General features: G+C 42.6%; 1 protein-coding gene across 4 annotated transcripts in view; it reads left to right on the top strand.

Annotated features, from left to right (window-relative positions):
- Positions 1-26,845, top strand: part of MYRIP (myosin VIIA and Rab interacting protein) — a 370,438-nt gene that overhangs the window by 139,464 nt on the left and 204,129 nt on the right. For 3 of the 4 annotated variants that reach the window (XM_060638342.3, XM_078432451.2, XM_078432452.2), the window contains exon 3: positions 14,483-14,704. The exons of the other annotated variant lie outside the window; for it this stretch is intronic. In XM_060638342.3, coding sequence (XP_060494325.3) covers positions 14,483-14,704 — 222 coding nt within the window. The remainder of the gene's footprint in view (positions 1-14,482; positions 14,705-26,845) is intronic. 4 annotated transcript variants of the gene reach the window in all.

Below are 26,845 nucleotides of genomic sequence, written 5' to 3'. Positions count from 1 at the left end.
AAGGCATCCAGGAAAAGCTGGGAATACATCAAATAATATACTTTATATGTAGAATAATTACTTTCCCGGGGCCGCTCTGATTTTTCTGACTTGCAGTTTTGGTACTTGTACATGGTCTGCAACCGGCTGCACACATCCTCTCTGACACCATCGTAACCATCACATTGTCATCAAGTGCTCACGTGGGCAAGCCACGCTTCTAGATGCCCTGCAGGCAAAGGATTCCACTCATGTCCACGGGTTGCTCATCATTCAAGTACAGAACACGGCACCTGCCAACACCCTCTAGAAAGCAGCCTGAGTGAAGTGTGGAGGCTCCTCCTTCTCTGCCTCAAAAACGTTTTGGAGGGATCACTTCTGCCAAAGGCCTCACACATAGCAGGCATTTCGCAAAGGTGATTGCCATTCCTTTTATGGAAGCGTGACTGAAGAAAGGAAGTCTTGACTTCCCTTTTGCTCTGGGATGGGAGATGTCAAAGAAATATATTTATCTTATTTTTTTAACTTAAGTCCAAGTTAGGTAACATATAGTGTAATAGTGATTTTAGGAATAGAATTTAGTGATTCATCACTAACATATAACACATAGTGCTCATCCCAACAAGTGCCCTCCTTAATGCCCATCACCCATTTAGCCCATTCCCCCATCCACCTCCCCTCCAGCACCCTGTTTGTTCTCTGTATTTGAGTCTCTTTGGTTTGTCTCCCTCTATGTTTTTATCTTATTTTGCTTCCCTTCCCCTGTGTTCATGTGTTTCATTCCTTAAATTCCACATCTGAGTGAAACCATACGATACTTGTCTTTCTCTGACTGACTTACTTTGCTTATTATTAGCACAATACAGTCTAGTTCATCCACATTGTTGCAGATGGCAAGATTTCATTCTTTTTCATTGCTGACTAATATTCCATTGTGCGTGTGTGTGTGTGTGTGTGTGTGTGTGTGTGTGTGTATACACACACACCACATCTTTATCCATTCATCAGTTGATGGACATTTGGGCTCTTTCCATACCTCGGCTATTGTCAATAGTGCTGCTATAAACATTGGGGTGCATGTACCCCTTCAAATCAGCATTTTTGTATCCTTTGGGTAAATACCTAGTAATGTAATTGATGGGTTGTTGGGTGGTTCATTTTAATTTTTTGAGGAACCTCCACACTGTTTTCCAGAGTGGCTGCACCAGTTTGCATTGTCACCAACAGTGCAAAAAAGAGCCTCTTTCTCCGCATCCTCGCCAACATCTGTTGTTGCCTGAATTGTTAATGTTGGCCACTCTGACAGGTGTGAGGTGGTATCTCATTGTGGTTTTGATTTGTATCTCCCCGATGATGACTGATGTTGAGCATCTTTTCATGTGTCTGTTAGCCATCTAGATGTCTTCTTTGGAGAAGTGTCTATTCATGTCTTTTGCTCATTTCTTCACTGGATTATTTGTTTTTTGGGTGTTGAGTTTGATAAGTTCTTTCTAGATTTTGGATACTAACCCTTTGTCTGGTATGTCATTTGCAAATATCTTCTCCCATTCTATAGGTTACCTTTCAGTTTTGCTGATTGTTTCCTTCGCCGTGCAGAAGCTTTTTATCTTGATAAAGTCCCAATAGTTCATTTTTGCTTTTGTTTACCTTGTCTCTGGAGATATGTCAAGTAAAAAGTTCTTGCAGCCAAGGTCAAAGAGGTTTTTGCCTGTTCTCTCCTCTAGGATTTTGATGGCTTCCTGTCTTACATTTGGGTCTAAGAAATATAATATCGTAAGAGGCTTTACAAAATGTTTCTGTGAGTTTTCCAATAGTTTCCTTTTTGTATTCAGATTTGGAGAAGGTAGTTCACTATGTAGTATGAAAGGGTAGACCCAGGTCAGGAGACTCAGCTGTGCATGAGCATTAGGGGGGTAAGTGCCTTAACATCTGTGTCTCATCACCAGTGAAATTTGGCATCTCTCCGCAGGCTGACCTAAACAGTGACTTCTTCTAGATGGAGAAATCAAATATTCATAGAATTGAAATAGGTGTTCACACACAGTGCACGATGCATTAATTGCAGAATACGTGTGATGGTCTGCAATGTAGAGATTTTCTGAGCCTGTGTCCAGCCCAGGTAAATGAGAGAGAATGAAGCCTGGAACATTTCTGTTCCATTCACAACAGCCTGGAGAGTGATGACAGTTCCACTTCTCATGGGAGAGTTTTTTTGCTCAAGGTCAGATCTATATCAACTAGCTGAACAGCAGGAAGAAAATTCTCTAAGGAAAAAGTGTGTGTTTCTGTGGATGCGATGGCCTGCAGCTTCGACTAGCTGCAGAAGCGGGCCTGTGCTCAACCACAGAGAAACTTTTATTTGCATATATTTGAATGATGAGTAAGAACCTTCCAGATACTGAAATAGTCTCTCTTATTCAGAAATAAAAAAGAAGAGTCCTATCCGTTCCCTCATTATATGTGTTTTGCGTTCTTTTAACTTTCCTCTGGTGCTTTCCCTTCGGTGAATTGTAAGCAGCAGAAAGCAGAACGTCTTGACCTGCATAATCAGAATTCACAGATGCAGAGTAAGAGTTGGTCAGGTGTTTGGGTGTTTTGTATACGGGTTCTCCATAATGGTGGAAGCCTAAGCAATTGATCGTCCGGAGGTTTTTATGGTCCCCTGGCCAGCGCTCTTGTTTGACTGTAATCTCCAGCCCGGTGGCAGGACTTGCTTGGAAAGAAAAAATACACACCGAAACACGCAATCCAGGCCAGGCCTTCCGTGCCGGGGAGAAAGGAAGCCACCGGTGCCCTCCTCTCTGAGGAACTCATTGTCCTGTAGAAGGGACATGCACAGATGATTAAAATCCAGCGTGGCGAGTGCCCTGAGAGAGTGAGGCACAAAATGCTAGTCATGCCTGTCGGAACTGGAAACGCAGAAGGGAAGGCGACACCTGAAGTGGGTCTGGAGGGAAAAGAAGTGTGCCGGGAAGGTAGCGGGGGAAGACACCCCACGTGGGGGAGAGAGCACAAGCCGGCGTAGGGACAGACTGGTCTTTGCAGCTCAAGGGAGTGCCATACGGTCGGAAGTCATCATCACGCCTCTCTCAGTAGTGGTGAAGGGCAGCCACGTGTGTTTTCGAGGCTGGTCACTACGTATTGTTGCAGGGGGCTTGGAGTAGATAGAGTCTGACGCGGCCGTGTGGGCTGCTGAGGCTGAGGGCCCAAGCTAAGGGGAAGTGTGTTTAAGGGGGATTGTAGTGGCAAAATGGATAGGATTCGGTGTGCAATTACAAACAAAAGTAAGGAAGAGTCGGGGATGGCTCTGAGGATTCCAGAGGGGCCTCGGGATAGACGTTAGTGCTCTTTGGGGAGATATCTGGGGAAGGAAGTAACAACTATAATTTCAGAGAGTCGGAGTTCAGTCTCACCTAAGGTGACAACCTGGAGATCTTGGCTGCTCCAAACCCTAATCTGAAGCTTAGGAGACCAGAGGGGACCAAACGTGTGAGAACTACCAGCACATGAGCGTCATCTGTGATGCACGTGGGGCTCCATTTCTCAAAGGGGGAATGTAGAAGAAGACGAGGCAAAAGGAGCAACCTCTGAGGAAGACGTAATGAAACGTGAATTAATCTGGAGAGGAGATCCGTAGCCAGAGAGCAGGGTGGTCAAGAGAGCCGATGTCAAGAAGGTCAGATGGAAGGGGGACTTCAAAAAACTCTCTGGATATGACAGTGTGTGACTTCCACTGTCTGAAGATGTGTCAGTCAGGGTCCCATCAGAACAGAAGCCCTCTTAATATTTCATACAGAGGCTTTTAAATTCAGGAATTGGCTACAAAAGTATTGGAAGAGATCATAGAGCAACAGGAAGAAAGCGATGTTCCCCAGAGATCAGTCACCATAGGCGCTGCTTCTGCCTGGAGGGCTGGGTGGAGAAAAAAAGAAAAAGTGTAACTCAGATCCCGCAGGCCTGCACTTGATGGAGTCACTGCTGCTGTCACCTTGCTGCTGAAGGAGCGCCCACTGCAAAAAGGAGATCAAGGAGCCACATTCACCGACGGTCACCTGCCTCTACTGTAACATAAAGCAGAAAAATGGCGTCTCCCTCCCACCTTCCGGTCTCACACAAATGCCTCCCATTGGCAGAGTCCAACCAACACCAGCAGGCAAGTGGGTCTAGGAGATGTAGTTTCCAGGCTTCCAGCCCCCTTTGCTACCTGGAGGAGGCCATGAAAAAGCAAGAAAGAGGCATAGTTCCAACAGCCAATACCTGGGAGAGGGGACTAAGGCAACTGTTTTTATATACTAGGTGTGCTCTTATTTCTCTTTTATAGAAATGATGGTATGTGACGTGTGCCAATTTTTACAGGACGTGTTTCATGAAGTGAGGCACGATGTCTTGTTTTCTTTCTATTCCTAGCGCCTGGATTAGTAGGTGCTCAATAAGTGTGAATTGAGTGAATAATTGGCAAGCTAAGCAATAGTGTCTGTGACCATGAAGTGACAGCTCATAGCTATGGGTCGGAACTCTGTCTCTTTGATAGAAAGCAAGTGACATATGCCATCCCTTCTCCCTGCTACACCTGTGACAGACACGGCTAACTTATCATGACTCTCTAGCTCCATTGAGCCTGTGTGCCTCCTCTCAACACATGGTGCTTCACCATCTACCAACCAATCAGAGTTGGCGTGGCAGTGGACAGAGAAACCATAAAATGTTGCTAAGCTTTTCAGATGTCCGTTGTAGTTGAGAGGGGGCTAGACCAGATGTTGGATGCCATTGCTAAAAACCAGACTAACCACGGTCAACGTCCTTAGTCATTTGGAACAGGCAACTCAAAACCACGAGATGTCACTTCGCACCCACTGTTCCCTGTACTCGAGCAACAAGTGAGTACTGAGCATTCTTGTCCAGATATGAGCACAAAAACCTTCCTGACATACAAACAAGGTGACTCAATGTTACAGATACTCAGACCACTGGGTTTCTTGCTAATCCAAATGAATAACTACTATTTGCTTATTGTTGCTTTGCTCATTTAAAATCTTGAGGCAACTCTAGAAAGTAGAAATTGTTACTGCCACTCAAAAAGGATGGGGCTGTTGGTAAGTGGCTGAGCTCAGCTACGCCCTCCAGCTTCTGACCCATCCCTCTTTCCCACATGGCTGACCATTTGGGGCCTGGTGCTTCCCAGGACATGTCAAAGCAGGTACCTGGTCTTGCATGATTCTTGGTTGATTCTGCAACCAGCTGCTGCAAGTTCTCCTGTATAATTCTGTTTGATGTCTTTCTCCTTGAGGTACTACAGGGCATAGAATGTGATAAATGAGAGATGGTTCCAGAAAAGGGCATGCTACTCCTCCACTCAGCCTCTGGTTCAAGACACTCCATTTGCTTAGAACAAATTCTGGAGGGTTTGGTACAGTTTTCTTATTAGATACTCACTTTTAAAATGCCATTGGAGTTTGCAGCCCTGTGTATCAGGAAACAAAACTCATCAAGCTCAAGTGATCCTGTGGATTGACTTCACAGAGCTCTTTTGATCCCCAAAGAGTTTCCTTCCTGGATGTTTCATCCCATTTAATTTAGTGTCTCTGAAATATCAATAGAAGCTGGTCAATTGCTGAGACTGTTCTTATGTTGTTTACAGATGTCAGAGCTGTCAATGACTTAGCTTCTGCTCTAAATCTGAGAGCCTAGAGAACAACATCTTCATGCCTTAAGGGGAAAAAAAAACAAAAAACCTCTACTTGTTTCCCTGTAAATACTTTGGCCAGCCAAGTATAACTGATCAGCTGGCCTGATGTAGCATCCCCTTCTAATTCTGGATTCAGCCTCCCGCATCTGCCCATTACTTAAGCAACAAATAAGTATTGGGCACTGTTATGCAGACCAGGTAGTCCTGCTCATATCCTGGCAGTGTTTAAGCCAGCTCAGGACACCTGAAAATTGACCTGCAAACACTCCTGAGTTGTTATGGAAAGATGTTTATGATACATTGCTGTTAAGTGAAAAATGAAGTTATAAAACCATACATAAATTTCCAGCTCTAGTAGCAAGGTAGGATAAGCTAGTGCAATCCTTCTTTGTCCAAAAAACACTAATAAAATACAAGATTTAATATGAGAAAGAGAAGATATTTGCAAATCATGTGTCTGGTAAGGGACTTATGTCCAGAATACATAAAAAAAACTCTTATAAACAACAACAAAAAAAGCCAAATAAATTTATCTTCTTTTGTTTTAATTAATTTATTTTTTAAGGTTTATTTATTTTTGTTTTATTTATTTTTGAGAGAGACAGAGAGTGCAAGCAGGGGAAGGGCAGAGAGAGAGGGAGAGAGAGACAGAGAGAGAGAGAGAGAATCCCAAGCGCCTGGCTCCACACTGTCAGCCCAGAGCCTGACGCTGGGCTCCACTCATGAACCATGAGATCATGACCTGAGCCGAAACCGAGAATCAGATGCTCAACCAACAGCTACCCAGGTGCTGCCCCAATAGTCTAACTTTAAAGAGGGCAAAAGGTTCGAATAAACTTTTCTCCAAAGAAGATGTACCACTGGCCAACAAGTACATGAAAAAGTGTTCCACGTTATCCGTCATTAGGAAAATGCAATGGAAACCTCAATATGATACCACCTCACTGTCCCTAGGATGGCTATAATTAAAAAGACAGACAATAGCAAGCGTCGGTGAGAATGTGGAGAAACTGGAACCCTCATGTATTGCTGGTGGCGATGTAAAATGATGTAGTGATTTGGAAGAGAGGCCGCTGTCTTAGAGGCTTCAACATAGCGTTACTATACGACCCAGCAATTCCACCCCCGGCATTCCAAATATGGATTCACACAGAAACTCGCACACGAATGTTCACAGCAGCATTGTTTGTAATAGCCAAAAGGCAGAAACCGCCCAGATGACCATCAGTTGTATGAACGGGTAAATAAAATATGGTGCATCCACAAATGGAATATTCTTTGGCAGTAAAAAGGAATGAAGTGCTGATACGTGCTACAATATAAATGAACCTTGAACATGTGCAAAGAAAGCAGCCAGACACAAAAGACCACATATGGAATGATTCCATGTGTAGGAAATGTCCAGAGTAGGCAAATCCATAGAAACAGAAAGTAGGCGAGAGGTTGGCAGGGGCTGGGTGGGGAGGCCAACAGTGGGGAGTGGCCGCTTGATTGGTATGGGGTTTCTTTCGAGGATGAGGAAAATGTTCTGGAATTAGATAGTACTGATGGTTACACACCTTTGTGAATGTACTAAAAACCACTCAAACCGTTTAATAGGGTCAATGTTATGGCATGTGGAAGTATATCTGAATTTTTTTTGAAGTCGGGGAAAAGTAAAAAGGGAAACTCCCAGAGGGTGGAAGTAAAGAGGGAAGTAAAACCAGAGTGGTCAGCCTAGTCAGAAGGGAAGGAAGGGGCTACAGGCTCTGACGGCTAGTGACTGCAGTGTTAATTTCTGTACGGGGGCAGGAGATGTGGCTTGAGCCTTTGGAGGACAAGCAGATGGAAATGAGACACATGTATAACATTCAGCATTGGAGGGTTTCACTCTTAGCGAGGGGGGCACCCGGGAAATTTCTACTCACTGGCTTACGGGAACTACAAAGCAGGTGACCTTTGCCTAGACCCCTGGGTGGAAGAAAAGAACTCTCCATTAAGAAATCAAGCCTCAAAGCCCCAATCCTGCAGTACACACGGGATTGAAAATCCGAACCTTATTATTCATGTGGCACAGGATTCTCCAAGCTGAGAAGTGAGTATGAACCTGGTCTGGAATCAATAACCTCTCTGTGATGCCTCGTGAAAGCAGGTGCATAGCCGCTCTGCCATGACACCTGCACAGAACAGGTGCCCCACAGGAGGAGTGAGCTTGGCTGACGAGGACCGCAATCAAAGTGATAAACCGTGAAAGCAGAGACTTCACCCTGAGTAAGACTTAATAGACACATCCAGTAGAGGAATTAGCACTCCTTCTCAGAATTTAAGATAATGTAAGAATCAGGAAGAGGGTATAAAGGAAGTATGTTTAAAATAATTTAAAAGATTTACAAAAATCAATAGAACTTGTATTGACTTGCACAAAAGAGAGGAAACAGGCAAACTTCAGTGGGAAAAAAATCAATACAACTTCTGGAAATGAAAGTTAAAGTCAGTAAAATTTCAAAAGAGTTAAACAATGGAGAAAACGTGAATGAAGAAAGAATTTCTAAACTAGAAGCTAGAACTAAAATATGTGTCCTGAATGTATCTGAGAAATACAAAGAGACAGGGGCACCTGGGTGGCACAGTCGGTTAAGCGTCCGACTTCAGCCAGGTCACGATCTCGCGGTCCGTGAGTTCGAGCCCCGCATCAGGCTCTGGGCTGATGGCTCGGAGCCTGGAGCCTGTTTCCGATTCTGTGTCTCCCTCTGTCTCTGCCCCTCCCCCGTTCATGCTCTGTCTCTCTCTGTCCCAAAAATAAAAATAAAAAACGTTGAAAAAAAAAATTAAAAAAAAGAAATACAAAGAGATGACAGAAAGATTAGGAGGCATGGAAGAACAGGGAAGGCTTGACATAGAATTCCAGAAGGACTGATTAGAGAAAATAGAGCAGGGGACAACACTCAAAGTTATAATTGGAAAATTCTTTAAAATTAGTGAAAACTTTGGGGCTCCTGGGTGGCTCAGTCAGTTGCACATTTGACTTGTGATTTCGGCTCAGGTCATGATCTCACGGTTCACGGGTTCAAGCCCTACATAAGGCTCCATGCTGACAGTGCGGAGCCTGCTTGGGATTCTCTCTCTCTCCCTCTCTTTCTGCCCCCCCCCCCCAACTCATGCATGTGCTCTCTCTCTCAAAGGAAATTTTAAAAAATACTATAAAATGAATGAAAGCTTTAAAAAAATTACCAACAGTTCCAAGCAGAACAATGCAAAAAAATCCTCTTTTAGACACTTTATAGTGAACACCAACCGGAACACCAAAGACAAAAACAAAACAACAACAGCAACAATAACAACAACAACAACAACAACAACAACAAAAAACAAAATAAAAACTCTCAAAAGTAACCAGTGAGAAAAATGAGATTTCCTACAAAGGAATAATCAGACTAACAAACTTCATATTACAACTTTTGATGTCAGAAAAAAAAAGGACTAATTCTTTTAATATTATCTGGTGCTTTTGGAAAAGAACTGTCAACTTAGGATTCCATACCCATTTAAAACATCATTCCACTTTAAGGATGAAATAGACACTTGCAGCAAATGAAGATTGCTCGCGTTTTCCTTGTGGGAAGAATTGCAAGAAGTTCAGCAATTAAAAAAAAATTAACAGGAGAGGAAACATCAGAGGCAAGAAGAAATGATGAACAAAGAAATCTGTAAATGTGGATAAATCTATACAAATGTCAACTTAAAAAATAGCAAATGAATTCTGCCTCTGGTATTGACGAAGTAATCTCCTATTGGACCAACCCTCTTGCAGATAAAAAGTATACTTTCTGGGCACAACACAAAACCATTTACTGCACAGCACCCCATTTGCAACCAAATCCAAGAGGTACGAGAGGGATGTTGCCACTTGGAGGAAGGAAATGACCCCAGAATTTCTTGTGTTCAGGGCTTTTCATCTGAGAGCAGGTCTCAGACTGCATCACAGGGGGTGGCTAAAACTATGGCTGAACAATATTAAGAATAATTTTTGCAGTTACAAACCAAGATCGAACCCAAACACTCTCAATAATAACATAGACCATTAGAGGGAATTAACACGATGTTGATGAGAGGAAAGCTGTTAACAGTAGGTGTTAATCCCAATATGCATGGTAACCACTAAAAGAAGTAACAAAGAACATAAAATGCCAGATCATGCTTGGGAAAGCAAAGACAATGAAGAAAATCAATGTAATAGAAAGGAGAAAAGGAGAAAAAGAGGAAACAAATAACATTAGATAGAATTAACAGTAGATATAACAGTAGAAATAAATCCAAATGTATTAGTAATCTCAATATAAATGGTTTACACTTTCATGGGAAAAGAGATTCTCATACAGTATGAAAGTAGAAGATTCAGCTACATTCTGCTTATAATTATCCCAATCTGAAATATGATACATATGGTGAAAGTGAAGAGGTATAAAAAGATCTACCCCGGCACACCATCAGTTTCAAAAATCTAAAATATTAACAAAATAACTAATATAGACTATACATATAAGACAGACTTTAAGACAAAAAGCATTATTAGGGATGAAGAGGGTTGTGTGTGATCACAAAAGGAATATTTCATTAAGTACATAACATTTATGAAACTTGATGCACCTCACATTATAGTCTTAAAAAACATGACATAAAAAATTAACTAGAATTGAAGAGAAATGGTAAATCCACAATTATAATGGGAGAATTTAATGTCTTATTCTCAATGGATAGAGAATAAATATTCTTTTCAAACACATATGGACTTTACAACAGTAGAGCTTGTAGTAGGCTATCGTGCAAGTCTTAACAAGTACCAGAGAATTCACTTCTTCCAGACCCTCTTCTCTGATAAAAATGTAAAAAAAAGTAAAGGTAAAAATCAATAACAAAATCCATATATTTGGAAATATGTTAAATTATTAAAAGTAAGTGTGTTTTACTTTTTTAAGGTTTATTTTTTAGAAGTTAGGGAAAAAACTATATACAGAAAATCCTGAAGACTGAAAAAAAAAACCTGATAAATGAATTCAGCAAAGTCTCAGGATACAAAATTATATACAGAAATCTGTTTCATCTCTACACAGTAGTAATGAAGTACCAGGATAAGAAGAAACAATCCCATTTAAAATTGTACCAAAAATAATAAAATATCTAAGAATAAACTTAACCAAGGAGGTGAGAACTACAAAACATTGATGAAAGAAGTTGAAGGCAACACAAATGCAAAAATATTCCATGCTCATGGATTGGAAGAATCAATATTGCTAAAATATCCATACTACCCAAAGAAATCTACAGGTCTAATGCAATTCCTATCAAAATACCAACAACATTTTTCACAGAACTGGAACACATACTCCCAAAATTTGTATGGGACCCCCAAAGGCCCCAAAATAGCCAGAGCAGTCTTGTCTTGTAAAGCTAGAGGTATCACAATCGCAGATTTCAAGACAAAGCTGTAATAATCAAAACAGTAGGGTACTGGCACAAAAATAGACCCATAGATCAGTGGAACAGAATAGAAAGTCCAGAAATGAGCCCACACTTATATGGTCAATTAATCTACAACAAAAGAGGTAAGAATATGCAATGCAGAAAAGACAGTATCTTCAATAAATGATGCTGAGAAAACTGGACAGCTACATGCAAAAGAATGAAACTACCATTTTCTTATGCTATATACAAAAATAAACTCGAAATGGATTAAAGATCTAAATGTGAGACCTGAAATCATAAAATTCTTAGAAAAGACCACAGGCAATAATTTCTTTGATATTGGCCATAGAAACATTTTTCTAGATATGTCTCCTAAGGCAATGGAACCAAAAGGAAAATTAAACTATTGGGACTACACCAAATAAAAAAACTTCTGCATAGCAAAGGAAGTCATCAGTAAAACAAAAAGGCAACCTACTGAATTGAGAGAAGATATTAACAAATGATAGATATGTCCAACAAAGGGTTAATATCCAAAATACAGAAAGAAGTTAACAACACACTCCCCAAAACAAATAATACAAAATCTATTTCTGCCCATGAAAATGGGCAGAAACCTGAATAGACACTTTTCCAAAGAAGGCATACACATGGCCAACAGACACACGAAAGGATGCTCAACATCAGTAATCATCAAGAAAATGCAAATCAAAACCATGAGATATCACCTTACACCTGTCAAAATGGCTGGAATCAAAAAGACAAGAAGTAACAAGTGTTGGTGAGGATGTGCAGAGAAAGGAACCCTTGTACACTGTTGATGGAATTGCAAACTGGAGCAGCCACTGTTGAAAACAGCATAAAGCTTCCTCAAAAAGCTACAAATAGAAATACCCTATGTCCCAGTAATCCCACTACTGAGTATTTACCCAAAGAAAACAAAAACACTAATTTGAAAAGATACACGCCCCCTTGTGTTTGTTGCAGCATTATTTATAATAGCCAAGATATGGAAGCAGCCCAAGTGTCTATTGATAGATGAATGGATAAGAAGATGTGGTATTTACATACAATGGAATATTACTCAGCCATAAAAAAGAATGAGATCTTGCCATATGCAACAACATAGATGGATCTAGAAGGTGTAATGGTGACTGAAGTAAGTCAATCAGAAAACAAATAACATATGATTTCACTTATATGTAGAATTTAAAAAACAAACAAAGAAAAAAGAGAAACAAAAAACAGACTCTTAACTATAGTGAACAAACTGGCGGCTACCAGAAGGAAGGTGGCAGGGCGGGGGTTGGGGGGGGAATGGGTGAAGGAGATTAAGAGCACCCTTACATGATAAGCAGTGATTAATGTATAGAATTGTTGAATCACTGTATTGTGCACCTGAAACTAACATAATATTGTATTTTAATTATACTTCAATTGAAAGAAGAAAAGAATAGAGCAAACTCAAAACCAGTAGAAGGGAGAAGTGGTAAAGGTGCGACTAGACTTTATTGCGGCAGAAAATAAATAAGCAACATAGACCAGCAACCAAATGCTAGTCCTTCATTTAAATTAATAAAATAAATAGACCTCACAACTTACTGATCAAAGGACAAAAAAGCTTAGGGTCAACTAAACAATATTTGGAAAGAAAAGGAGACATGATTACAAATATAGCAGTGGTCTTAAAGTCGTGAGAGAAATCTGTGAACCTCTTTATGCCAGCATTCTTGAAAATCGAAACAAAACAGACCATTTCCTAGGCTTCAAGATCAAAACAGTATATATAATACCATTTTAAAATAAGAAGGCAGGGGAGGGAGAGAGAGGCAACAGAAAGAGAGGGGATTGGGGAGAAGAAGAAGGAGAAGGGAGGGAAGCTAAAATAGCTCTGAGTAGTAGAATACAGGTAATTCTAATATTTGTCCTTTCTGCTTACCTGTGTCCTGGTTAATTTATTCCCATCCCTAATGTGTCAGGCAAGGGCAACTCCTATCCACGCAGCCATTGTTCACCATTTAGGCCATGGATTTTGAGAATTTGCTTCTGGTCGGGTGGGCCACGGAGGCCCCTGGAAAGAAAGGGGTCAGGAGGAAGCCTGGATGTGCAGAGATGGGACAGCATCATGGCTGGTGGTGGGCCTGGGGAGGCAGCCTACGGGCCAAGACGGTTGAGGACTTGAGCCCCATCTTCTCATTGTCTTCTCCATTGTGTGTCTCCTATAAAGACACTTCTCATTGGATTCGGGGCCCGCCAGGGTAATCCAGGATGATCACACCTCAAGACTGTTCACTTGATTACATCACCCTTTTCCCCAAATAAGGCACATTTCAGGCTATGGTGGTGGGAGCACGGACATACCTTTTGGGGGCCACCATTCAACCCACTGCAGGGGCTGTATGACTGAGAGGTTTATAGAAAAAGGAAGTACTTCTAAATGATGAAAGATACCATATGGCATGTAGAAAAGACAAGTGCAAGACGGGAGAAAGTATTTGCCACATACATCGTAGATTTATCTGGAATGAACTGCACCATCACAGACTGAGGGTGGAAAAATGAGGTACTTTGCTGTTACTGTTTGTGGGCATCCACTTTTGTGGCAGGAAAACCACTCAAATTTGCCAGGTCACAGTAACTTGGCTACTTGCGGTCAGTTTTTCCTTAAGTAACTCGGCCTGTTTGGGGGCATCCTTGCCTCTCCGAGCTTCTCTTCCCTTCTCCCTGAGTGTAGACAGAAAGGCAGGCAGCGTGGTGTTTTGCATTCATATGGCTGGCCGTGTGCCCAGTATGACCGTGAGCTCTTTGGAAGAAAGGATTGTCTTTGATCCAGTTCTGAATCAGCAGTGCTTGGGATTTGCCCATCACCCGGGGAAGCTTTATTGACTTACATCGATTTGAAAGCTTTTAAAATCCCTGGGTGCGTTAGTTTCAGGGGAGGTTAAAGAGGACCGGGGCTGCATTTATCGTATTCCCAGCAGGGCTGTTGTGAGAATTAATGTTTTAGCATGGATGATCTCCTGCTCCTTTAGAAAGGCATTAATTAAGTGAAAGGTTTTATTTTTCAAGGATGTGCTTAGTTTTATGATAATTTGTATCTCAACCTATTGTCTGAAATAGAAGTAATGAGGCTCTTGGGCTTTCTCGTAGAAAATGCGACTCGCAGAAGTGCGCAAGAATTAATCCACCAGTAGGGCTCCTCTCTGGATATCGCGTCAAGCAGTTGGTCTCTTGGAGTTTGTCGTTTGGAGGGCAGGTCGTCCAGGGCGGTGCGGCCCGTGGGGGGGCCCGGGGCGGGGGGTGCTTTACAGAGAGAGCGTCCTGACCGGATGCGCTGTTTCTCTTCTCCCCCCCCCCCCCCACCTGCTGGCCCAGCGAGATGAAGCAGAAGCTGGCCGAGGAAGGCAGCAAGTGCAGCATCCTCTTGAAGCACCAGAAGTTCGTGGACCACTGCTGCATGCGCTGCTGTTCGCCCTTCACCTTCCTGGTCAACACCAAGCGCCGGTGTGCCGACTGTCAGTTCAACGTCTGCAAGAGCTGCTGCTCCTACCAGAAGCACGAGAAGGTGTGGATCTGCTGCGTCTGCCAGCAGGCCAGGTGAGTGGCCGAGTGGGCTCGTCAGGGGCCCGCTGGTGGCCCCGTCTTCCTTCAGCCAGGTGGGAGCAGCAGAGGCCGGCCGGGCAGGACGAGAGTCCTGACCGCGTGCCGTCGAGAGATGGCCCAGGTGCACGGGATGCCACGCGCCCTTCACAGAGAGAACGAGGGAGGGCGACGCTTCTTGTCCGGCCTGACCAGTCACCCCTTCGGCTGAGGGGGCACAGAGCACGGGGCCGCCAGCTCTAGGGTTTGGAGAAAGCTTCCCAGGAAACAAGAAATAAGGGCAGGATGGTAAAAGATGAAAAAGCAATGCTAACGTGAAAGTGGGGTGGGGATGATGGTCTCCACGTGAGGGAAACGGCTAGCGTGGAGTCTCACGGGGACACGTATTTTTATTCTTCCCTCAGTGACTGGCAGAGCGTTGGTTTGATACATTGAGTATTTGGAAACCGGTAAGCCTGATGAGCCAGGGTCTGGCGTTTCTCCTGTGGAATTCTTAAATCTTTGCTGATCCCAGCATCTGCCAGGCACATTCGTATTCATTGCGTCCTTCATAATGCCTCGCGCCGTGAGCAAGATGGGGTCTGGCCGGTCCCAAGAACACACACAGGAGCCCCTGCCCCCCTCATCTTTTCCTTCTTTCTTCCTGCTTCGTTTGTTCACTTCCATCCTTTAACGTATCAAGTCCCAGCATTTTCCCGTAAAGCTAGTTAAAGTGGATGACTGCCAAGCGCCCTTGGGATCGATCCCCAGGGAATCTGTCTCTGAGCTGTAGATACCAGAGATACCCACTGAAGCAAATGGGGTTTGTTGAGCACTCGTTACCCAGGGTGGGGTGCTGCCCAGGCTCTGTGTATGACTTTCAGAGCAAGGAATCCATCCGAGTCTCCATATAGCAGCTCCTTGGTAGGAGGAGGAGAAGCTCTGTGGCAACAAAGAGGAGGAGGAGACTTGAGTTGTACGTGAGCCTACGATTGAGAGTGGATGATGCAAAGAGGTACATCCTGTGCCTTCCCTTTCTCGGTAAAGTTGGGTTAAGGTCAAGTGCTGATAACAAGAGAGTTGCCTGTCGGAAGAGATTATGTGCAACAGAAGTTGGAGACCCAGGCTTTGGAGCTGGGTTCTAATCATTGATTTGTGTACTTGCAACCAACGGGATCATTGTGTGTTTTGCTCCAGCCGTGCTCAACCTCACATATGTAGATATGAGGAAAGTAGACGGCCGGGCTCTTCCTGGATTGGTGGCGGGGTGGGGGGGGGGGGTTGCGTTTCAGAACTTTAGGACAGATGCAAGGATACGGAGTTCAAGATATTTAAAATGTAGAAATTAAAACGATAGACTAATCTGGATGGTGAAGGAAGGAAAGTCAGAAAGGAGCTGTAGATGGTGGGAAGAGAACGAAGAGGTCAGTCAGCTAGAAGTCCCTGGTAAAGTTGAAGAACTGTGACCATGGGGGTATTTAGCAGAGAAAATTTTGTGTACGGGAAAAGCTGTTTGAATTAATGGTCTCCGAAGTGGATCCATCGGGAGGTGAACATGAGCATAGGAGGTTGAGGTCTAGCTGAGGAAGCCACGGGACTAGAAGACAGGTGCACACGGATTCCAAAGTGACCAGGTTGATGGCAGAAGTATGATGGTGATCCAGGTGACATAATCTCATTGAGCAAGGAGGAGGAACTAGCAGGCCGGGAGGCGATAGCAATAAGGAGTAGAAGAGTGTGGTGTGGCCGGATATCACAATTGTGTATCCGGGCGGGCGCCACACAGCATTTGGCTCAAACACCTGCCACGGCACCACAGCGCCGCACCCGTGTTCGTGACCAGCCTAGTCTGTGGCCAATACCTTCAACTCCATTTGGAGTACCAGAGCCCGGCGTGTAGGAGACACGCACATCTCTGTGGGTTGAGTAACAGAACAGGACAATGTTCCAAAGCAGCCAAATGCATGGTACAGGTGAGACTTCAGGAATTTTAAAGAGAAGGGATCCAGAGAGTGTTGGGGCATTCTTTTTCTGGAAAACAGGGGGACCCCAGATGGTACTCAGGTTGGGAAGAGGCATCACAGGGCACTCTTGGACAGGGTGTGCCATGAGCCAAAAAGATCCCACAAGGTGTGCGGAGGGCCCGGGACAGAGCACTCTTGCAATGGCATGTAGAATTTAGGTCGGTTTAGGTGAAGAATTCGGGTTTGATCCCCAAGAGGTTGTGGCATCATTGAAATTCAAAGCATTGAGACTCTAGCAGTCATCAAAATATGCTATTCTGTACTATTCTTCATGTATTCATCTCCACACAGCAGGAAATACTAGCTCTTGCACGATCTTGTTTCTTTTCAGTTTTTCTCTTTTCCTCTTCTTGGTGGATCAGAAAAATCGCCACCTTTACTCAACAGCTAATAACAATAAAACATGCAATCACAGCCTTTCAACCCCACATCCACCCCAAGTTGTGTGTATGGGTCTGTTATCAGCTCCAGTTGAATGGCACATTGCTTTCCTTAAACGGTAGTGATGTTAAGTGGGTTCTATACTGCCTCGGGATCATATCACTGATAAATGGAAGAACCTTGCCTTGAGAGCCAGTCTGCTGACTGAATGCTGTGCTGTTTCATTTATACTATTCCTAGATTGTCTCAAGGAATAGTCAGATATTGAAACATGAGCCATAAACGGGCAGCAAATGGTTTATAAGACTATAGTTTAAATTTCCATTTTACATTTTGAGCCACCGAAAGAGGAGGCAGGAGGCTCAGGTGACCCCATTGACCTGAATCTTGTATCATTTTCATGTCAACATCGCGTGACAACTCCCTGAGTCTCAAAAGAAGGACGTCAGAAAATAAAGAACCCTTTGTAGAAGGGATACCTTGAAAGATATCCCAAAAACTAATGTAAATTTACTCCCATTAGTTTTTTAAAGAAGGGTGGGGATTCCTGAGAAGTCATCCACATTCAGTGCGTCTAGCACAGATAGAACACACCCACACTTGTTTAATCAAAGTTGGCAGAAAGAGGATCCTGAGGAGAAGTTGGGAATTTTTCTGTTTTAATCTTGTGTAACGTCATGTGGGGACATTTCTGGGAGTCTTAGGATTGTAATAATATTGTCTGAAATCAAAGGAGATGAAAAAGTGGAGCTTGTTCCCTGTTTTCTTCAAGTTCATCATAGGAACTCGTTTAGGGAAAAAATCCGTGATGCATGTGGCAGGTTTTTGCTTCTAGAAATTTCTCTAAGGCCCAGTGTGGTAGAGAAGTATGCCTGGGTCAAAGCACCTCAGATGTAGGACCTGTGGGCTGACAGTCTTTTTTTTTACATTTTGAAGGATGCCTCAGAAGAGTTTATTTTTCTGATGTACTAACAGGCTGTGTAACTCCTCATTGCCACACAACAGACACAGCTAAATTCATCATGTGAAGCATTTAAGGGCCACTGTGACTTGAATCATGTCTGAAAAATTTCTGACTAGTAACAGCTTTTAAAGCCTGTCCAGTTTCTTGAAACAGGAAAAAAAAAATAGTTTACAGGAGATTACAGAGACTAAATACAGATTTTACCTGGCAAAAGCTGGTGTCATGCTGGGGGATGGCATTGTGGGCACTGTGCCTCCCTCCATGTTGTTCATTGGTTCCTCTACTCCTGGGGCAATCTGAAGTTCACCTCTTGGTCTAGAAGTGATTTATTTTATTTTGGATATTCTTCCAGTAGATTCACAGTCAAGCAGTGAGGTTTAAAATCGCTGTATATGTCAAAATCTATGAAGAACACATTCCGTGTGTGTGTGCGTGTGTGTGTGTGTGCACGCGCGCACATGTGTGTGTGTGTGTGTGAAATCTCAATGAAATGGTTGATAGCTCTGTGAGATTGTAGAGGTGAGCACTTTGGTGAGGCCACATTTAGACCCATTTTTCACTGCCCACTGGCCATGATGTACTTTTTCCCTTCCTATGTAAATTAATTTCATTTTTGTTGCATTGGTTTAATTTCAAGCTGTTTATCCAGTGGCTATACCATATGCATGTGGAGCCATGAATGACTATAATGATAAGAATTCTGGTCCACAAAAAATTAAGGGGCTAAGAGTCGAGGGTAGACATTTATGCAAAAAAAAATTAACAAATTGCATCAGAAGTAGATGACTATCAGGCACCTGAGCCTGTCTCTGGTGTAGTTCTAAATGAGCGATTTGGATTAGAAATGTAGGGTTCATCAGGGAGGACCCAAATTGTGTCTAGTCTCTGTAAAAATAGTAGAATCTGTAAATTCACCTTTCTTCTTTTTTGTCTCATGTCCTGGTGTTCTGTTTGGTTATTTATTACAGTAAAAATATTTCAATTTTAAATGAAAATTCCCTTTTAATGGTCATTGCTAAAATTATGATGCTGGTTAGTTCATCATCTGTTCTTTTGCTTCATATGTTTTGCATTAAAATATATTTTTTTTGTCAGTTTAGAATTTTTAACTTTGGGAAATTAACAAACCTTAGATGAATTTATTATAGAATGAATGATGGATTACTTATTTTAGAGATTATATAGCCAATTGGATACTACTGAATCATTCCGTCATATACATATATATATGTATATACATATATATATGTAAATTGATCTTCTCAACAACTTCTTGTATAGATTTATCCAAACACTAAAAATAAGGATGTAATAGTAGTTGCATTTTAAGAACTTCTACAGGAAACAAAACTTTCAGAATGAGCCCAGACCTTGCTTCCCAGCCACTGTCATTTGCGGTCCAATTGATTCAAGAACAACACTCCTATTTTCCTTGGGAACAAATTGGCTTCCTAGTTCTTTGCTTCATTATAAAAATTGTTCTCTCTGATTTTTGTCACTTTGTGCTATTATCTTTAACACAGACCAATTTGGGAGATTGTTGTCAGGGAGTGAGAAAAAAAATTATCCCTGGAATTGAAATCAAAACACATCTCCTCATTATGCTTGTGTCATTTGCTTTGTTTTTTTCTGAGACAACTTAAGGCCTCGTTTCTTTTCACTTGGAGCTGAATATCCTTTACTTCTACCTGATCATTTATTCCTTGGGTTGTCACAGAGTCCACATGATTCATAAACTAGCATTACTGACCTTTTGGTATAAACTCCACAGTATGTTTGAGAGATACCCCAGTGGATTTGCAATATCCCTGAGGAAGATACAGTAATATTAAAAATTCTCATCATATGATAAAGACATTCACAAGGGAGCAAATATTCGGAAAATATTGAACTTCACTAGAACGCAAGGGGGTAGAGATTTATGCTTCAAGTAGTTTTGTTTTCCTCATTAAATTAGTGATTTTTTTTCACCATTCTACTCAGTGTTGATGACGGTAGACTGAGAAAGGCACCCTTATCCATTGCTGGTGGAATCGAAATGGACATTATCTTTTACCGACACGTATCAAGAGCCTTTAGCATGTCCAAGCCCCTGAACCCAATCATTTCATTTTTGAATACTGCACAAAAATGAGGTGTGCTGAATTATTTGTAATACAAAAACAGAAGTAATCTAAATGTCCAACAGCAGAGCAGTGGAAGAAAATTAGGGCATATTCAACTTAATAGATTATGATGAGGCCTTTAAAGTAGTGTATACATTGTATTAGCAAATACAAATTTACAAGGGTAAATTCTTACATTAAAACATTATATTAAAAACTGCAACGTAGGGGTGCCTGGGGGACTCCGTCGGTTAAGCATCCGACGTCAGCTCAGATCATGATCTCGCGGTTGGGGAGTTCGAGTCTCCCATGGGGCTTTCTGCTGTGATCACAGAGCCCACTTCAGATTCTCTGTCCCCGAGTGTGCTTACGCTCTCTTTCTCTCTCAGAAATAAATAAACATTAGAAAAAACTACAATGAAAAATGTGTGTACAATATAATTGCCATATAATAAAAGAAACAAAAAAGACTGAAAGGGAATACACTATCAATGCTGTTAACATTGGCATTGGGAGATAACATACGGATAAATCATTTTTCTCTTACCTCTATCTTCCAATAAGTTTCCAAATTTCCCACGTTTTACGCATGTGCTTTTATAACCAGGTGTACATAAAGCAAACATGAAATCTGGGATGTGCTCCTTTCTCGCCTTCCCATTCCAAATCCTCTCGCCCATCACCTCATTGTTGCTGTTCCCCCAACAGCACCCTGCTTTCCACCACGGAGCTAAAACCACCCAGCTTCCCAGGGAAAATGGACCCGTCAAAGGGAACTTGTATTTTGAAGGCCCATATAACGGGCACTTTAGGTTACGGATAGCAGCCTGTCTATAACAGATCTCCACAGAGACTGTGACTGCAGCACTCAGACCAGTCATTGTCAGAGTGACCTGAATCATGAGGCAGTTGGGAATTTGGAAAACTATAAATTGTCCCCAGTGAAAGCTAAGCATCTAAATTCTGGTCACTGATTTTTTACTATGAATACATTAAATAACAAATATATCAAGAGTGCCTACTAAGGGCATGGGATTGAATTTGCCTTTTCAGATGAATTATTTCATGTAACCCTCATAAGAACTCTGAGAGAGGGCAAGAGATTAGCCCCGTTTTAGAGGCAGGGCAGTCTGAAATGTGGAATGACCAAGTGGCTAGCCAAGGTCACTTTGTCAGTCTCAAGTTCAGGAGTCTCCTTACAATCTCCCCAGGAATGCAGCCTCTGGGCCCCTCTCCTTCAGCTGCCCGGCAGGCCTCCTTGCTCAGCCAGCCACCTGGACCCTATTTTTAAGTCTGCAGAAGCAGGGGACAGCCTGTGCTCCCAGACGGTGTTAAAGGGATAGTGTAGATTTCAGTTCCTCTTGACGTGCACATTTGCACTTCCTGTACAGCCAGAGCAGTGAGGACAGACTGAGACACGGGAGGGAACATCAGGGAAGGAGGAAAAGTGTGGTAGCTTCACAGCCCATGCCACCACACGGCACTCCCCTCCCGTTGGCCCTTTGGGCTCCTCACAGCCCCACTTACCTGAGATGTGTCACTCTAACGTGTATCCTATCTGTGCCATCAGGGTCGAGTGGGTACTGTATCCGTTGAATGACTGACTGAATCTCCGAAAGCCTGCATTTTTAGGGAAGATACAGACTATGACATTGTGTGACATTGAACATTAAGAGCATGAACTAAATACTTGAGCTATTTTTGGTAAACCAGTGGCCTCTGAACACATCATTCTAACAGGTTTTAAAAAAGAAGATTTACTTTGATATACAAAGTTTAGTAGGCTTTGATTAAATCTGCAGTATTCACAATGAGCATTTAGGATACATTATTAGGCTGACAACCATGGGTTTTATTAGTGTGTTTACATAAGGAGCTATGATGGCTAATTTTATGTGTCAGCTTGGGTAGGCCACGCTCGCTGGGTATTTGGTCAAACAATAGTCCAGATGTTGCTGTGAAGATATGTTCTAGATCAGATTGGCATTTAAATCAGTAGCATTTAAATCAGTAGACTTGGAGTAGAGCAGATTACCCTCCATTATGTGTGAGCCCCTGAGTTGAAGGCCTTTCGAGAAAAAAGATTGATTTCCCCAAGGAAGAAGGAATTCTGTCAGCAGATGGTCTGTGGTCTCTAGCTGCAACAGCCACTCTTCCCTGAGTCTCCAGCCTGCTGGTCTACCCTAAAGAGTTGTTTTTTTGTTTTGTTTTTTTGACTTGCCAGCCTCCGTAGTCCTATGAGCCAATTTCTTAAAATAAATGTCTCTCTCAATAGATGATAGTAGATAGGTAGATAGATCGATAGATAGATGGATATAATCTCCTATTGGTTCTTTTTTTGGGGGGGTAACCTTAACTAAGAACGGGACCTTCAAGGAGGGCAGGACAATGGGAGATGGGAAGTGGAAAGGAGAGAAGTAAAATGGGACCCCTCATCATATATTGTCCAGCCTGGCCCCTGAGAGAGAGGGAGCCACAGGCAGAAGCAAAGAAGCCATTTTCACCATGGAACATGAGACTCAACAGTGTTGCTCTGCAGCCTAGGGCACAATGTATGATATAGACATGGGGAGAGAGGCACTGTCCTTTGAGGACAGAAGCTCAAGCACAAGAAGGATTATTGTCCCTGGTAGCGCTGAGGGGAGCTGGACAGTGATTTGGCATTTGCCCAGGAGAGCAGGGCTTGACAGCAGAAATCCAGTGGTTTCTCTACAACTGGACGTTAGCAGGGGCTGGAAGGGGGACGCACCACTAGTGACTTCCTGCAAGACTTCCCGAGAACTCCAAAAAACACCTAGGAGACATACCGTGGGTGGAGGCTGATGTCCTGCTTCATCCAGGAGGAGACACAGAACCCGTACCGTTGGAATTGTTATTAAGATGACCTTACATATGTGTTTCCCACAGGCTGGTGGCACTTGGTGAAATTCGGGTTGCAGTCGTAAGGCAGGCATTGATTTGGGCAAAGCAAGGAGAAAAGAAACCCTAGGATGTTGAAACATTGGTAGATGGACCACCTCAGTAAGCAGGCCTATGACCCTGACAATGCCAATCTGATCCTCTCTGGGAATTTGAATCTTGGGTGGAGCAACACATCGATTGAGGACGATTAGAGTTGAGTCATCCCAACATGACAACGTCCCAAATGTTGACCAGGGGTGATGTTCCCATTAGTGAGAGCCCTGGTCCTGCCACCTCAAGTCTTGGATGTTCAACTTTCCCCTTAGTTCTTTAAGCCACCGGATCTTTCCATTAAATTACCTTTTCACAGAAGTCATCCAGAATTCATTTTTATGGCTTAAAACAGAACCTAAAGAACCAGATCCGCTACAGTAGACATAATGCAACCAGAGCTGCAAGATAGAAATTTTAGACCAAGAAAGAGTAGAGGCAGGTGACCACCCTGATATGGGACTAAGAAGGGGATATTGTTGTTTCTTCCATGTTTCCTATCTTCCACACTTCAATGTGGTGTCTCGAAATTGTCAGGCCTGACTACTAAGTGTGACCTGAAAGAAAGAGTTCTTGAGTTTCTAATTTTCTAAGATCCCTGTTGCATAGAAAACAGAAAGGTTTTCAGCTATGACATTAGTTAAATATGTGTTGGAAAGAGAAGAGCAGGTCTACAGGCATGGTGGAGGATATGAGGGTATAAGCGATGTTTGGGCAAAGGCCAGGAGTGGTACAAACATGTTGTCATACCTAAGAACTGAGAAGCGACCGCTTTTGTAGGTCAGGTGGTTTCTGCGTCTTTAGTTTCAATCAAATTAAAGGAGGACCTGAATGGCCACTAAAGGTACTATTGGGTCGTAGGTGGCCATGTGATTTTTGGCATATAACTCAGATGGGGCTCAAAGTTGAAGGACATTGCTATAAAAAACAAAACAACAGGGGCGCCTGGGTGGCTCAGTCGGTTGGGTGTCCGACTTCTGCTCGGGTCATGATCTCACGGTCCGTGAGTTCGAGCCCCGCGTCGGGCTCTGTGCTGACAGCTCGGAGCCTGGAGCCTGCTTCAGATTCTCTCTCTCTCTCTCTCTCTCTCTCTCTCTCTCTCTCTGCCCCTTCCCTGCTCACACTCTGTCTCTCTCTCTCTCTCAAAAAAAAATAAGTAAACATTAAAACAACAACAACAACAACAAAAACCAAACTGCTTCCATTCCCGTGTAGAGGGAAAAGTTTCCTCAGAGCTTAATTTTTTAAAAAGAAGACCTAAAACTAGTGCTGAACACAATCTCATTCAGATAACAAATGATCCCCATCTGTGCGCAAAGGAACCAATAAAAAAGCCATCTCACTGCAAGATGTATTTCCAATAAACGTATGCTTATGTTTTGTTGCTATTTATCAGAATTGGAATATATTTATGGGGTTTTCTTGTACTCCAATAGAACTTTATTTATGAGCCCTGAAAGTTGAATTTTGTAGTTTCCATATGCTATGAGATACTGTATGTTTATGTTCTTGATCAACTGTGTCTTAATAATCAGAATTGATAACTCAATTCAAGATACGTATTTTGACACTTTGAGCCTCAAGGCTCAAAAAGTTATTAAATTCAATTTATTACACATATTTCTGTGACAAAGAATGATAGCAAGGTGATAAATAAGACTGAAACATCAAAATATATGATATAAAATTAAATTCTGAAAGGGAAGTAGATGAGATAGAACTATCTGTTCAAGGAGGAAAATGGAAAATGGTAATATTCCAACTGTTAGAAGAGTTGGCAAACTATGACCCACAGACCAAATCTGGCCTGTTACCTGTTTTTATAAAAAAAGCTTTGCTGGAACACAGCCATGTTTATTCACGTACATGTTGTCTATGGCTGCATTCAACTACAACAGCACACGGGAATAGTTATAGTGGGGACCAGATGGCCCACAGACACAAAAATATTTGCTATCTGGCCACTTACAGAAAAAGTTTGCTAGCCCCCAGCTTAGACCAATCATGGCCCATCCCAGCGCATTTCCACCATGAACATGCTGGGACACTCTCATCATAAGATGCTGGCCAGAATGCAGGGGGGATGGATGTGATGACAACCATCAGTGGCTACCATGATGCACAGTTTAGAATATCTGGGGATCTCAACCACCCCCGCAAAATGTCACACAGGCTGGTAGCACCATTTCTGTTCGTTGACTCCAGACCTAGGGACCACAGAACCCCACGGAGAGAGCCACACTTTGTGGCCTTGGAACAGATAGGGAACTTAAGAAATCATTGGTTCTTTGCAGGATTTCCTTCTAACATTGATCAGTCTAGCAGGTGTCCTCATCATGAACTTTGCTCCTTGACATGGTAGGGGAAAAAAATGCCCCAATTTTTAACCATTAGACTCAGATATTTAAATTTTTGCACTCAATCTTGATGCCAATAGTCATTTCAACCCAGCAGCACCTTTTTTTAGCCTGTAATTAACCAACCACCAGGCCCCCAACTGATGATACATTAACAGAGAAAAACATTAGAAGATAGTCTTTAAAATTGAACCAGTGGTGAACAGTTTGTTGTCATTTGAAGAAAAAAAAGAGAGAGAGAAGAATGTAGAAAGCACCCATGCTTCAGATGCTTGATGCTTTTCCGGAGATAGAGCATACCCGTCTCTCTGGTTTGCCTCACATCACCGGCCATACCATACCAGACATGAAGAGGCCTTATGAAAGATGGTCCCTGTTATAACAATACTTTACCTCTCCCTAGCACTTCACTGTTTTCACATGTCTTTGTTGAGGTGTATTACATCCAGAGCTAACAGACCTTCTCTTTTGCCAAGAGAAACAGCTCCTCCACTGATGCCAGTCTTGGACCACGATCTAGGCAACAGGTGTCAGCCCAAAGCCCCAGAATAGATTCCACTTTTAACATTAGCTGGAGGTTCTCTTTAACCTGATTAACAGAAACAAGAGAATTCATTGGGAATGACGGAAGCCATGCCATGGACTCGACCATATATGGTTATGAACATTCACATAAACATCATCATAATTCAACAAATACAGAACGTGGGCACATCTCAGAGATATTGTGGGTTGGGTTCCAGACAACTGCAATAAGGTGAATCTCACAGTAGAGTGAGTCAGATGAATTTTTTGGTTTCCCGAGTCTTATAAAAGCTATGTTTACACTCTACTGTAGTCTCCTGGGTGAGATGGCATTATGTCTAAAATGACAATATACATACCTTTATTTAAAATATTTGTTGCCAGTGCCTGGGTGGCTTAGTCCGTTGAGCATCCAACTTTGGCTCAGGTCATGATCTCATGGTTCATGGGTTCAAGCCCTGTGTTGGGCTCTGTGCTGACAGCTCAGAGCCTGGAGCCTGCTTCGGATTCTGTGTCTTGCTCACTCTCTCTACCCCTACCCCATTCATTCTCTCTCTCTCTCTCTCTCTCTCTCTCTCAAAAATAAACATTTGAAAATATTTACTGCCAAAAATGCTAATCTTGTGAGTTTTCAGTGAATTATCATCACTGACCGCAGATCATCATCACAAATATAATAATGATGAAAATGTTTGAAATATTGCGAGAAAACCAACGTGTGACAGAGACACGAAGTGAGCAAATGCAGTTGGAAAAATGGCCCTGAGAGACTTTCTGGACACAGGGTTGCCATAGACCTTCAATTTGTAAAGAACACAATGCCTGCTAAGTGCAATAAAGCTCAACATGAC

This window comes from Panthera onca, chromosome C2, assembly GCF_046562875.1.
Source record: "Panthera onca isolate mPanOnc1 chromosome C2, mPanOnc1 haplotype 2, whole genome shotgun sequence".
NCBI classification, from domain to species: Eukaryota; Metazoa; Chordata; class Mammalia; order Carnivora; family Felidae; genus Panthera; species Panthera onca.
This window is presented reverse-complemented; position numbering and strand designations above follow the sequence as displayed.